The following is a 13,921-nucleotide window of genomic DNA, read 5'->3' as shown; positions in this document are numbered from 1 at the left end:
GTTTTGTTAAATGACCAAAGTCTGCTCAAACAAATGATTTATGGAAGAAAAGAAAAGCATTTGTCAGGTGTCGTCCAATGTCGGCGCTAAAAGTACTCGTCCGTTGCAGTGCTAATTTTTGCTGTCAGGTTGTACTGACAAATTTGACCCAAAATGTGTCCTTTTTTTTTTTAATGAGAAATTCCACAAACGGCAGCACAAAGCGGGAGGACGCCAGCCGCACCTCCAACCAAGCGGCGCTATTTGAGGCGCAGATGCCTCCCGCATCTCATTAGAATACAAAATAATCCCAGAGGCTCGACTGCTCGCAAATGACGCCATATTACGCCGTATAATTAGCTCGCTGGAGCGACGTTTGCCATCGGCGAACCGCACCCCTCCCTTCCCCGTGGCACCTGCGGGACGCGACGTGAGTCATTTCAGACAGTCTGGAGGATTTATTGCAGCTTGTGTGCTTTCACAAACAAACGATAGATAGTATGGAGTCGTTCGAAAGGAGACGTGCTGATGCATTTGATTCGCAATTCAAAAAGGCTTCCCAGGTGTCGGCGACACGCTTTCATCGAAATACCTCAAGGAGTCGGCGTCACGGCAGAATTTAGATGGGTGAGGCGCACGTTTCATTAAACATGTCGGAACGGTGCAATTACATGCTCTTCCACAAGAGGGCGGAGTTTACAATACACATTTTCATCCACCTGTTGCCATTCATTGTAGGTCAATGACGAGGAGTATCGGTACTTGGTATCGGTATCACTAAAGTCTCAAAAAATGGTATCCCAAATAAAAGTTTTGTTTTGCAGATGTGAACAGCTGGCTAGTGACCTTCGGCTTCCAGCTGTACAACGTCATCCCGGGCTACCGCAAACCCAGCACAGACACACTGGAGCCATCCTACGAACTGGTCCGCACGCAGATGAAGACGCAGGAGTGGGACAGCACCAAGGTGAGCCCTCTGCTCGGTTCCCATCTCCGCATCGTTAGCCGGCAATCGGCGAGCCGGGTCCCGGTCTCATCTCGGGCAATGGGGCTCGGGCTAAACAGCCCTTGTAATTGTCCTGCCATTAGGGAAATTCACTCTCCATTCCCTCCACCACCGGCCATTGATTTCATCTCAAGTCTTACACCCTCAGCCAAGGTCTGGGAATTAGCAGACATGCTCCGATTCCCGCGCTTTAGCGAGGCCTTTAAAGTCCCTCCCCTCCTCCCTTTCCACGAGCGCCTGAATTATTGAGGAGGCCAATGTTGTCGCCCGGGCTTGGGTTGCAGCGAGACGAGCTAACGTCGCCCGTCAGATTGGTGTCGGCAGACGCCCCGGCTGCCACCTCAACTCGGTGTCATCCATTAGTGAAACAGTGATCTGACGGCCCAGCCGCAGTCAGCACGGGGCACCGCGAGGAAACGAAATGTGGACACAATTGAGTCATTGGATGAGGGCATAAAATAAGATCCAGGAGGATTAGTGTCAGTTTTCCACTTAGAATATGAAAAATTTAAAAAAATCAATTAAAAATAAAAAAAAATAAAAATCAGGAAGATTAGCGTCAGTTTTCCATTTAAAATAAAATAGAAAACATCTCAAATTAAAAAAAAAAAAGATTAAATAGAAGAAACTGCAATCAGAAATGACAAAAGAGGGAGGGGGAGAAGGTCCTCATGTCCACCACGCCACTGATAACATAATATGAGGAAATCTGGTTGGAAGTGTTGGAGAGCACGTATCCAAGGTGTGCAATTTCACTTTTTTGTGCACATCCAGCAAAGATAGCTTTGTGCACTCGCCCGTTGCGCAAACCTCACCCAACCGATCTGCAAAGGCAAACGAGGAAATGGCTTTTCCAATCCAAAATCATTTGCATTTCAAATCCTTCCAGGGGAGATAGTATGTTGGGAAACGTCGTCGGCGTAGATTAGACGGAATGAATAAAGAGCCCCCCCGACCCCCCACCAGCCTATTGAAAGGCATTGCCAGTATGTTCTCGCCACCGCGCAAGTCGTCTTTTAATTAGCACTCTCAAAAGCTAGCAAAGGAAAACAACTTGAATCTTGGGCTCTTTCACGATTGATTGCGAACACGGGCACTCATGCGCAAATTAGGAAGAGAAAGACGATAAACGAATGAATCTGTTAGCGAGAAGTGCTCTGATCGGTTCTGGCCCGGCGACGTGACGGATTCCGAATCCTCCATCCGCCGGGAAAATGAGAGTCTGCTTTCATTTACTTTTGCTCCGCTGGCCAACCATGACAAATGTCTCTTGAGGGTCCCGAGAGACGAGGTTGTGTGCCGCATTTTGGGTCAGGCCTAGGGCTGGATTTGCACCCTCATGCTGTGCAGATGACGGTACGCTCCGGGGGGTCCGCCAGGGGAGGAGGGAGGGGCACTAACCCTTCTGCCCCGTCTGCTCACGGGACGGTCGAGCCGCTCTCATTGATAGCGCAAGACGCAAACACGGAGTGACGCGGGAGATCAGGCATGTTAGCGCTGCTTGCTGACTCATCTTTGCATCAAACCGTGGACTGGACCCAAGCTGCCATTGATGTAGTTGACCCAAACAAGAACCAGGCACAAATTGACCTTTGGGCTTCATCGCCAGGCAAAAGTAAAGAATTGTTCCTGCGTGTTTGTGCTTTGCAGTCGCTGCTGGGCGTTCAGTGCCAAGTGCAGAGGCAGCTGAAGGCCTTTGTGAAGCTGGAGCGCTTCGGCCAGATCTACGACGCCAAGAGCGCCGGCTGCCCGCAGGCCGAGGCATCGGCGGCCTTCGCCTCGGCGGGCTCCGTCTTCGGCAAGGGCGTCAAGTTCGCCATCCGCGACGGCCGCATCAGCACGGACATCGTCAGCCTGGCCAACGAGGACGGGCGGCGCATGGCGGCCGTGCTCAACGACGCCTTCTACCTGCAGTCGCTGCGCTACACGGCGGCCGGCGTGGACACGCACCACTTTGTCAAGCTGGGCCCGGTGGAGGGCGACCTGGGGCTGATCGGCATGGCGGCGGGCCGGCGCACGCTGGAGAACGGCGTCAACGTGACGGTGTCGCAGGTCAACGCCGTGCTCAACGGCCGCGCCCGCCGCATCACCGACATCCAGCTGCAGTACGGCGCGCTCAGCCTCAACACGCGCTACGGCAGCAGCGTGGAGGAGGAGAAGGCGCGGCTGCTGGAGGCGGCGCGCCGGCGGGCCGTGGCGCAGGCCTGGGCCCGCGAGCGCCAGAGACTGCGCGACGGCGAGGAGGGCTCGCGCGCCTGGACCGAGGGCGAGAAGCAGCAGCTGCTGGGCTCGGGGAAGGTGCAGGGCTACGACGGCTTCTACGTGCTGTCGGCCGAGCAGTACCCCGAGCTGGCCGACAGCGTCAACAACGTCCACTTCATGAGACAAAGCGAAATGGGCCGCCGTCGCAGGTGACATGGACGCCGCGCTGCCCGGCCCGCCCCGACGGACTCTCGCCGACAACGACGGTGGACCTCTTGCCAAAGACGCTTCGGTACGCCGCCGCCCCTTTGTGTGTGTGTGTGCGCGCGTGTGCGTGCGTGCGCAGCCTCCTTTTGAATAGAAAAACTTGACAGAAACAGTCAGTTGCACTCAACATCATTCTTTCCATTTTTAATTGGCAGTTGGCAAGAGCAAAAATGAAAAAGCGTCAAAATATTGTGATTCTGATTTTTTTATCCGACAAAAAAAAAAGTTCTTTAAGAGCAAAACCATGGAATTGAAAATTCATCCACCAAACCAGGCTTCATTTCAATTAGGGTTGTCACGATTATTTGATGGATTATTTCATCGATTAATTGAGCGATCTGGTCAATTTTTATTCTGGATTAAGCAAAACGACTTCTTGGGTTTTTATAGCCAATTGTTGTTTATGTACTATTAATTCTGTGATTTACAAAAACCAAAACAACAAAATGTGATCTGCCGCATGAGGTTGATTTGACAAACGTAATACGGTTTGATGGATCGTGTTCCGGATTGATCGTGATGGCTGACTGATGCTCGTTACCAGCTCACATAAACCCGACCGAGCAAACATTAAAATCCAATTCTGTCCTGCATCCTATTTTTCCATTTAGTATTTTTTTTTTACGTCAGTCTCAAATATAAACACAAGGTCTTTTTTGTGCTGTCTAAACTAAACTAAAAAAACAATTTTAATTGTTTGAGTTTCAATGAGCCAATCAACAAGACAAAGAATGAATGAGCCGCTGATTGCCCATGTTTTTCTTTTTCCTCCCAAGTGCGGCTACATTTTTCGTCTCACTCTATTCGGCCTTTTCCTTCAGCCAAGGAGATTTGCTCTCTTTTGATCACATTGTTTCTTTCTTTTCTCTTTTGTTTTTTTTTACTTGAAACTTGTCGAGCATCGGTAACTAGGGACGTGTCGCCCGCCTGGGCGAGGCGGCCCGTCGGTGGTTTTTTTTTTTCTTCCCTGTGGACTGCTGAATGGTCAAAAGTGCTCCGAAAAGCTCATTTAAGGGATTTGCAAGCACTTTTTCAAAAATGATGTGTGGTTTAAAGTTTTTCTAAAAAAATGCAAAGAACAAGTGCTCCTCTTTGATTTTCACCACTTACAAACACACCGGATTTCAGAAAAAAAGAGATGTGAACTTTTTGAAAATAAATGTGAACCCGCCTGCATCCATCATTGGACTTGGCCCAAAGTGGGTCGAGTGTGTTTTCACCTCGTAACGCTGACAGTATTCCCACATGTGCTGCTTTTGCATTGACGGCACCATGAGAGAGATGCTACCTGGACAAAAGTTATGGGACGCCCCCAGCGAGGTCCAGCGAGGCCTGATTGGATGAATTTGATTGGGTAAGAGGTTTGGCGTCCACTTTTGTCCAAGCAGCGCGCTTTGCCTTAACGGAACGCAATGCACGGGAGCAGCGGGTGTTACTGCTTGTGTTTACACTCACGTGACGACGAGGACGGTTGAAAAGGTCACAATGTGACTTGACTGCACGCCTCCCCATCTGTCCATCAAAAGCATTGGGAATCTGTTGGTGTCCCAATTCCTTTTGTTCTGTCGTTTTGATTTGTATGTTCAATGATGGCTGCACTGAGAACTGTTGTTGTTGTTGTTTTTTTGTCCCTCCCGCCCTGCTAAAGTTCCAGACTCATTTTGTTTGAGTTTCCAACACAGTGTTTTTTTTTGTTGTTGTTTTTCTCAGACTGTAAATACGATGACGAGTTAAGAAGCGCGCTGTAAATGAAAAAGATGCAAACTGTAGATACCGCTTAGAGCTACATCCTGTGTAGTCTTATGAAGGTAGAATGAGTTAAAAAAAAAAAATAAAGGGAATATTTTGTGTTTATCTGCTTGTGTTGAGTTCTGTCATGGAAAATTAATTGTCTACACCAGTTGCTCATAATTAACACTATTAATGTTACGTTTTATTTTTTTATTATTCAATTTTTTTATTATGTACTTTATTATTATGTTTTTTATATATTTTATTTTTTCATTATTATTTTTTTATTATTTTCCCAATTAACTTAATGATAATTAATCAGATCATGTTCAATAGGTGGACAAATCATGTGAATGTCAGAAACAGAGACCAAAGCTGCCTAGTAAAACTGAAGCATGCAAACTAAAATGTTTTTCTTTCTGAACTTCTCCTTCTCAACTAGACCCGTCCACTTCCCCATCTGGCTGCTGGATGAGGTGAGTAGTAACAAATTTTAATGCCAAAAACTGTCATAAAAAAACATTGGAAGTTCTATATGTGCGCCGTCTCAATGGAAAGTTCTACAGTCCCTAAAGTTGTTATCGTTGAGAACTAAAATTTTGCCACAGCGAGACATCTTTGTTTACCCCTGCAGGCTGGAATCATAACGCCAACAAATTCACCTTCGCCCTTGCAGAAAGCTGACGAAGGCCTGCCGGTAGGAACCATAAATTGCAAACTTGAAGCAAAATTTGACGTTTCATTTGAAGTCTGCTGTGACAGGTGGCAAAAAGAAAAAAAAAAGTCATGTGCATCCCTCTTGACATTCGCTACCGTCGCGCTAATCTGGGGATTTGCAAATGGAATACAAATTTCTTTATATTGATTAAAGCAACATGTAAAGCGTCATGGCTATAAATAACCTCCTTTTATCCGAATGCAATTGATATCGAAAAAGAAAATGGCCAATTTTAAAATAGATGTAATGCTCTTTAGGTCACGTCACTCAAACAATAAATAGTGCTGTAATATTGGGTCGTTTTGGACCGGCAGCCATTTTATTTGATGCATGGCAGAAGTACTCCTGCTAGTCCAAGCACAGATACTTGTTTTTGAGAAAAGTAAGAAAAGAAAAAGGCTTCTTTTCTTGTGTGCACAGTTCGCAAAAAAGCCCAAAGTGCAAATGAATGTGTAACACCTGCCGTCTTTTAAGTCGACCCGCTGTTTATTTTCCTGACAGCGAGCGATGTTTTGAACAAAAGTGAGGAGCCCACCTGTTGCCCGCTTTGCAGCAACCCTCAAAACATGAAAATGAAAAGCCTCGCACACGCGCTGCGTTTCAAGCGTCTCTGCAGGGGCGACCGGGACGAGCTCATCTTTTAATCATCCGGCCCATGCAAATGATGGCGCCGTAATAAAAGCTTAATGTTGCTAAAGCTATTGAGGGAGGGCAGCTAAAGTCCTCGAAGGTGCTCGCTCTCGTTTGGTGCCGCGTCATTAGAATGACTCGGCGCAAATGAAAGCCAATCCTTCGTTTTGAAAATGTCACCGTTGCGCGGGTCAGCCGGGGGTCGGCGTCGCCTCTCGTACACGCTAATGGGGTGGAAATGTACGCTAGGAGCAGGTTTGCACAAGCTAGCTGGAAAATATAGTGAGCTGAGCTACAAATTATTCTGCGTTAAATGAAGCTGAAATTTCGCAACATGTGCTTCAAGCTATTACTGGCAGAAAAATGTGTTGAAAGTAATAAATGGTACCTAGAGGAATGGTTCATTAAAAAAACGTGGGAAGTTTCCGGAGCCTCGGCCGCGCTTGTGAAGCTCGACCTGACAGGTGTGAAGGCTCAAATGTCACTTTTGTATTTTCACGTGGCTAATCTCCACCTCGGGCCTCCGCGCTTGACGCCGACGGTTATCGACAGCGCATCTGAGGCTTTTACGAGGTCACCCGGGATAAGAATCGTCCTTAACGTGTTCAGACAGCTTTTCATGTCGCACTTCATCGCCGTGACAAAGATGGTGTCAGCCAGCCGCCGCACTAATTGAGGCCTTTCCATGTCGGTGATGCCTGCGTGATGAGTCAACAGTGACGGTCACTCCATTAATAATAAGCACGTTTCAATTCCTTTTGACGCCGTTCCCGGCAATTTTGTAGAAGTCGAACGCAAAGCTATTATTGCCTTGATTGAACGGCAACAGGTTCGCCGCACTCGCATCAACAGCTATGCAATTTTTTTTTTCTCCCAATGTGCCATTTGTGATATGGAGGCGTTTCACTTTATTGTGCTTTTCGATAAAATAACATTTGCAGACAAGCCAAACATCTGATGCCCTTGACACTGACAGTGAAAAATGCTTCGGGGGGGGGAGAAAGTACATCGGCCCTTATTGCAGCAGTCTGACCTTTGCGATCACACCCGCACACGCTTAATGCACGTCGCCTACAGAGGAGTCCGTGTCAAGAGTGTCCAAATCCAAATTACAGTGCCTGAGCCGCGCGTTGCCTCTAACAAGATGGGTTCTTTCTTGCGCCGGTTTTGTCTCGCTATCTGGAGGAGAGCACGTTTTCACTCACATATCATTAGCGTCATCAGCGGGGGTAAATGAAACGTATCATTTGAGGGGAAGGGAGGGGAGGGGGGTGTTGTGTTAATGACAGCGGAGAAGAGCGGACTCACGGCTCATTTATTCGTGGTGATTTGTTTAGTATTTCCTGGCGTGTGTCATGTACATCCCGTTTGTAAATGTAAAAAAAATAAATAAAAAATACAACTGAAGTGAATGAATGAATTTAGGCCACAAGTGTGTCAAACCCAAGGCCCGGGGACAAGATACGGCCCGCCACATTGTTTTATGTGGCCCGCGAAGACAAATTGTGCATCAAATTCGTGTGTCATTACTAGAATTGCAAATTGTCTTCACTTTTAATTTTTTTTTTTTTAATATTTGACCAGTTTTTACTCATCTGATTTGAAAACAAGTTATTTGTCAGTTTGTTTTGTAGCTTTTACTGTATCTAATATGAGGTGCTCATACATTTATTTGGGGTGACAGTCATAATGGCCCTCCGAAAGAAGCTAGGACTACAATGCGGCCCGCCAAAAAAAATAATTTGACACCCCTGATTTAGGCAGTGATTTTTTATTTTTTTTTGTCACGTACCACCCGAGGGCAATAAGAGAGCGTGCTTCGCCTATAGAATAACTGCTTGTAAGGGTTCGGGCCAACATTGCGGAGTCAGAGTCGAGGGGCGCGCCATCCCCGGTGACTTTGAGGGAAGATGGCGGCGGTTAGTTCCGCTCGACTCGCGTCTGCTGGCCTGTCACATGAGCCATTCCCTGAAATCATACCGCTATAACGGCCTAATCAGCACTTAACGAGCCGTGCCACATAAAATCAATGGCTGGCCTCCGTTTGGGAATGCGCAATATTTGGAGGAGGAGAAGGCCGGCTCCCGTCCTCCATGAGCTGGGATGACAAACCTCCAGCTTTTCTTGTGTTTTACGTGTGTAGCTTATATGTTTGGGAAGAAGTGTCACAAATAAAACAGCCAATCAGGAGGTGGAGGTGAGGGGATTGCTTTCCCTAATGAAATGGTCTGTTATTAGGTACACTTGAAAATGGCAGTGTACCAAATGAAGTGTCTATAAGTGACGTCAAAAAGAAACCAGCCAATCAGGAGGTGAGGGTGAGGGCGGGTGTGGCACTTTTCACTTTCAGTTCAACTATAACCATGATTTTTCCCTAATGAAGTGGCCTGTTATTAGGTACACCTCATGAACACTTCAATAGGTACACTACACGAGGTAAAAAAAATAATAATAAAAGAATAAATAAGAAAGTGTCGTCAAGTGTACTCACAAGGTCCAGGAGGGACATGAGCGGTCTCAGTTGAGCACTTAATAAATAAATCTTAATAAATCTACAGGAGCGAGCATGAGAAGGAATTTGAATTGGTAACGTTTTTTTTTGTCATGTGGAGCTACAGCGCCATCTTGTGGTACAGTTACAGTAGTTCAGTCACCTCGCTGCATTCACCCGTTTAACTGCTGACATTAATTCTATTCCTTTATTCATCAAAACATTTTGTTCTATTACAATAATTTTTTAATTACTTTCAGTATTTCATCAATTCGATGTTTCTATTTTTTTTTTTAAGCTTCTATTCCGGTGCGAGAAAATTGTGACATTTCTGACAAATGCCCTCAGTTAGCGTTCCACTCTCTTGTCAGTGAATCACCAAGGAGAATTGAATTGTTCCGCTTCTCCCACTAAGATGAGCGCATGTGCATAATTGCTCCCATCACCAAGATGGAGATTATTAATATCAGCCATGCATCACGGTAAGCTTTTAATGATGATGTGTCAGAAGGCAGACAGAGGTTGCACGCAGCCGGCCTGTCGCATCTCTCTCAGACCACCAGGCTCCGTGAGGATAACGGGGGTACCGGGGGGCAGGTGAATAATTGTGCATCTTATTCCAAAACTGGCATCCTGATGTACGGCACCCATGGGCGGTCGGGCGCGCGCACCCGGTGTCACGGCGGGCGGTGAATGAGCGGGCTTTAAATGCAAATAGACCTGACGCTGACGATCCATTCATCACGCCAGATTAATTTCAAGAGCACTTTCCTGCAGATGGGAGACGGTTCTAGTACTCTGCAGAATGGGGGGGCAGTTTGTGTCCGACATAAGGAGACTTGGATGTGGATGATTGTTTTCTCACCAAGAACCAAACTGAAGCAAATAAAAATAGTTTATTCTAATATGTTTAAGTGGATGATGTAAATAAAAAGAAAGAAACTCGTTCTAGTCTAATTAAATTTCATGTATGAATAAAAACGTGCATTTTGATAATTGAAAAGAAAACTACAACTCCCATGAGCACGTTCATACTCCGCTGTGACAGTCTTTAATCTGATTGGATACTTGTTGTCATACGTAATTTCATCGGACCAATAGCGGAAGACTCAACCAGGAAGTGAAACAGAGGAATCAACGTGAATGTCAGGTGAAAGCCAAGCAAGCCGGTTCATGCTTAAATCGCCATCAAACTTATGGTTTTATGTCTTAAAACCTTGACGCCGCGTATGCTTTAGTGGTTTAGAAGTCGTGATGTTAGTAAAATGTTTCGGACTGCCGCACAAACGTGTTATGTTGCTTCCGCCTCTCGTAGAGTTTTGCTAAAAACTCTGAGACATTTCTGCAAAAAGGCGCCGAGGAAGCTTCGAGTCGCTGAAGCAATTTCAGGCACTGGCTTGGAAGCAAACGTCCAAGTGCAGGTAGCGTTTAAGATCGTCCTGTGTGCGTGCGTGCGTGTTGTGTCTTTCTACATTTCTGGGAATGGGTGCATGATCACATCTTGCCCGGGCTTCCACACAAAATGTGACTGTCTGCAGTTCACCGTAATGTTGCATTGAGTTGTGGATCTACAAATAACACAAAGCAGTTTTCTGTCAGGGATGGGTTCGCTCCGTCAGATCGCAGAAGGCAAATCTATTCCTGGATGTCAACGACGGCAGCTGTCTGCAGTCGCTGCAGATCATCGGCAGTCCTGAGCAGAACCAGCCGTAAGGACTTTTGTATTGTCAACTGCCCAGAAGAAAACTAATCTTCTCCCCCCCCCCCAATTAAAGGCTGCTCACATTTGGGAGCGCCGTTGAAGTTCGAGGCATCCTGAAGAAAAGTCTGCACCCCAAACAGCCCGTGGAGCTGCAAGCGGAGCACATCGACCTGGTTGGACAATGTAACCCTTTGGTGAGCACCCAAAAAGGAAAAAAGTAACCATGAGAAACCAGTTGTGTGTTTTCCAAATGAAAAGTTAGATATATTTCGGATATCAAAACTTCAAGAATAAGTTCTTGGTTTTGCATACTTCAATTTCTTTTCATCAAGATTGTCATTTGTCATTTATTTCTTTTGCATAAAAGTCATATCTTCAAGAACGAAATGACCTGGAATCTTTCAAACACAAGACTTTCTATCACAAAAATATACATATGACCTCAATCTGTGATTCTTTCTTTTCTTGTGGCTCCACTATTTCTTTGTTCCTTTTTTTTTTTGTGTTATTATGCTTCACAACTCGTCATCCCTTGTTTTCATTCACAGGATTTCCCGTTTAAAATCAAAGAGCGCCACAAGCTTGAGTACATCCGCCAGTTCCCTCACCTCCGCGCCAGAACAAACGCCTTCGGCTCCCTGCTGAGGATACGCGGCGAGGCCACTTCGGCCGTTCACTCCTATTTCAAGGTGAGGTCAAGTCAGCGGAGAGTTTTGCAAAGTCAGACCCTGACCGATGCTTGCTCCGCTTTCCTGTTTACCAGGAAAATGGCTTTGTGCACATTCACACGCCGATCATCACCTCCAACGACTGCGAGGGGGCCGGCGAGCTCTTTCAGATCAAGGTGAGAGTGCGTTACGAGGCTTTTGCCGTATACTCTGGACATTTCATATTTGTTTCCCCACGATTGTTCAGATCTCAATTTTTTATCTCCCCCAATTTGGAGCAAATGATGACATGTTAATTAACTATACTTAAGACGACCACCACTAGGTGGCGCCCTAACTTAATGGTGCGGTCATCCATGTCACGAGAACATTTCACAACATAGCGAGAACGTTGTACTGTGGCCGTCTCCAAAGATGTTGTGCTTGTTCTGGTTGTCAACAGAGCGCTGTGCCTAATAAAGTTGCCGGCCAATGTGTTTCTCTGCAGCATTCCTGGCCGCAGAACAGCAAGGATGAGAATTTCTTCTCGGTTCCGGCCTACTTGACCGTGTCTGGGCAGCTCCATTTGGAGGTCATGGCAGGGTGAGATGTCGTTTTATTCTTCTTTTTTTTAGTACCTCCGTCCGTGGAATTGCTTTGCAGTTTTTGCCTCGAGGCAAAAGATGAGCTTCTGCACACACACACACACACACACACACACACACACAGAGCGCATCGTCAAGTGTGTCTCTCCGTGGTTTTGCCTTCAGGTCATTTTCCAGAGTCTACACGTTCGGGCCGACATTTCGCGCCGAGAACTCCCAGAGCCGACGCCATCTGGCGGAGTTTTACATGGTGGAGGCGGAGCTGGCCTTTACGCGCTCCCTCGAGGACCTCATGGAGGTGCGCCCGTCGTCGTACGATACTTGCAAAAAATAGCAATGTTGAAAGACAATAATATTATTGTAAGAAAAACAAAATTAAAGTCGATGTTTTCTCATAATTAATCTAATGACCACTCGCCGTGGCCGCCAGTGCATCCTTGATAATGCGCAATGATTTGTAACTAAGCAAGGTGGGGGGAAAAAAAAATTAACCTAACCGTCACTGAAAGTTGGCCCATTTGACATGGTCTGAATTTTATGCGCCTCAGGTCATAGAGGACATGTTCAAATGGACCACCGAGCACGTGTTGGAGCGCTGCGCTCAAGACGTGGATTTGTTCCATAAGCATGTGACACCGGGACACAGGGTGAGCGAGTCGCTTTGCTTCTCCAACTCCCGTCCTGCCCGGTAACCGGCTGGCCAATCGTCTCACTCGGCTTTCTTTCTGCATCTCCGGAATAGGATGCCGTGGAGGCCATGCTGAAGGAGAAATTCCACGTGTAAGTCATTTTGCAGCATCGGCACTTTTGAAGGCCTCTATAAATACAGTTGAGTTCATTTGATGGGATTTTGGCATGGGTCTTTTTTCTTTTTTTTTTTTTAATAAGTGCTCAAGGAAGTCCATCTAATGTACTTCCAGGATGACCTACAGTGAGGCAATAGAAATCCTTAAGCGAAGCTCGCAGACGTTCGCCTTCCCCACAAACGTGCGTATGATCTCCTAAACATCTCAGCCGCCCGAGCAGCACCTTGACCTGCGCTGGTTTCGCTTCTCAGTGGGGCTGCGACCTTCACACGGAGCACGAGAAGTATCTGGTGAAACACTGTGGCACGCGTCCACTCTTTGTCACCGATTATCCGTACCAGCTCAAGCCGTTCTACACCAGAGACAATCGGGACCATCCCCAGCACACGGTGGGTTCAAACCGGCCAGGACCAAAGGTCGAGCGAGACGATTTGTAATGTGGCGCTGTGGTGCGCAGGCGGCTGCTGTGGACCTTCTGGTGCCCGGCGTTGGGGAGCTGTGCGGGGGCTCGCTGAGAGAGGAGAGGCTGGACCTGCTGAGGGCTCGCCTGGAAGAGTAAGCGCACCTTCGCACCACTTTCATTTGGGTGGTAGATCAGTTTTTCCCCTCAAGCTTTTTTTTGAGCCAAGGAACACATCTCTAAATAAATTTTACATAAAGGGTTAAATTATTTTTTTCTTCTCAGGGTCGGATTAGAGGACACCTATGACTGGTAAAAAAAAAAAATACAAATATTTATTGCTTACATTCATAAAGGACATTTTGATGTAAATGGCCACATGATCCAATGAGAATACATTTATTTTCAGGTATTTGGATTTGAGGCGTTTTGGCTCCGTCCCTCATGGTGGCTTCGGAATGGGGTTCGAGCGATATCTGCAATGCATTCTGGGAGTAGACAACATCAAAGATGTGATTCCTTTCCCCAGATTTTCACATTCTTGTCTGCTGTAGTCTCATTTGAGTCTCCTTTCGAAATGAATATTATTAAATGAATAAATTTGTCATAAATTATGAAATCAATGATGAGTTTTCCGTGGAACTATACTGTACTAGTCGGTGTGAGGATTTCTACACCTTTTCCAGACTGCTGCCAACTGTGGTAAGACCCTCCATCCATTTCTTCCGCCCTAACCA

General features: G+C 46.5%; 2 protein-coding genes across 2 annotated transcripts in view; both read left to right on the top strand.

Moving 5' to 3' along the window:
* The window catches only part of LOC133155964 (teneurin-4-like), a 96,544-nt gene extending 91,236 nt beyond the window's left edge, over positions 1 to 5,308 (top strand). The window contains exons 30-31 of the mRNA XM_061281657.1: positions 804 to 946; positions 2,636 to 5,308. Coding sequence (XP_061137641.1) covers positions 804 to 946; positions 2,636 to 3,400 — 908 coding nt within the window. The 3' untranslated portion in view covers positions 3,401 to 5,308. The remainder of the gene's footprint in view (positions 1 to 803; positions 947 to 2,635) is intronic.
* A 4,824-nt stretch (positions 5,309 to 10,132) lies between these two features.
* On the top strand, positions 10,133 to 13,807 carry LOC133155549 (probable asparagine--tRNA ligase, mitochondrial). Its single transcript, XM_061280957.1, is given in 14 exon segments — positions 10,133 to 10,174; positions 10,613 to 10,733; positions 10,800 to 10,920; positions 11,275 to 11,415; positions 11,490 to 11,570; positions 11,882 to 11,976; positions 12,144 to 12,276; positions 12,527 to 12,625; positions 12,721 to 12,758; positions 12,899 to 12,976; positions 12,978 to 13,173; positions 13,242 to 13,339; positions 13,470 to 13,496; positions 13,594 to 13,807. Coding segments are annotated over 14 exon segments (1,380 nt in total). The 5' UTR covers positions 10,133 to 10,167; the 3' UTR covers positions 13,739 to 13,807.
* The last annotated feature ends 114 nt before the right edge of the window (positions 13,808 to 13,921 follow it).

This window comes from Syngnathus typhle, linkage group LG6, assembly GCF_033458585.1.
Source record: "Syngnathus typhle isolate RoL2023-S1 ecotype Sweden linkage group LG6, RoL_Styp_1.0, whole genome shotgun sequence".
NCBI classification, from domain to species: Eukaryota; Metazoa; Chordata; class Actinopteri; order Syngnathiformes; family Syngnathidae; genus Syngnathus; species Syngnathus typhle.
This window is presented reverse-complemented; position numbering and strand designations above follow the sequence as displayed.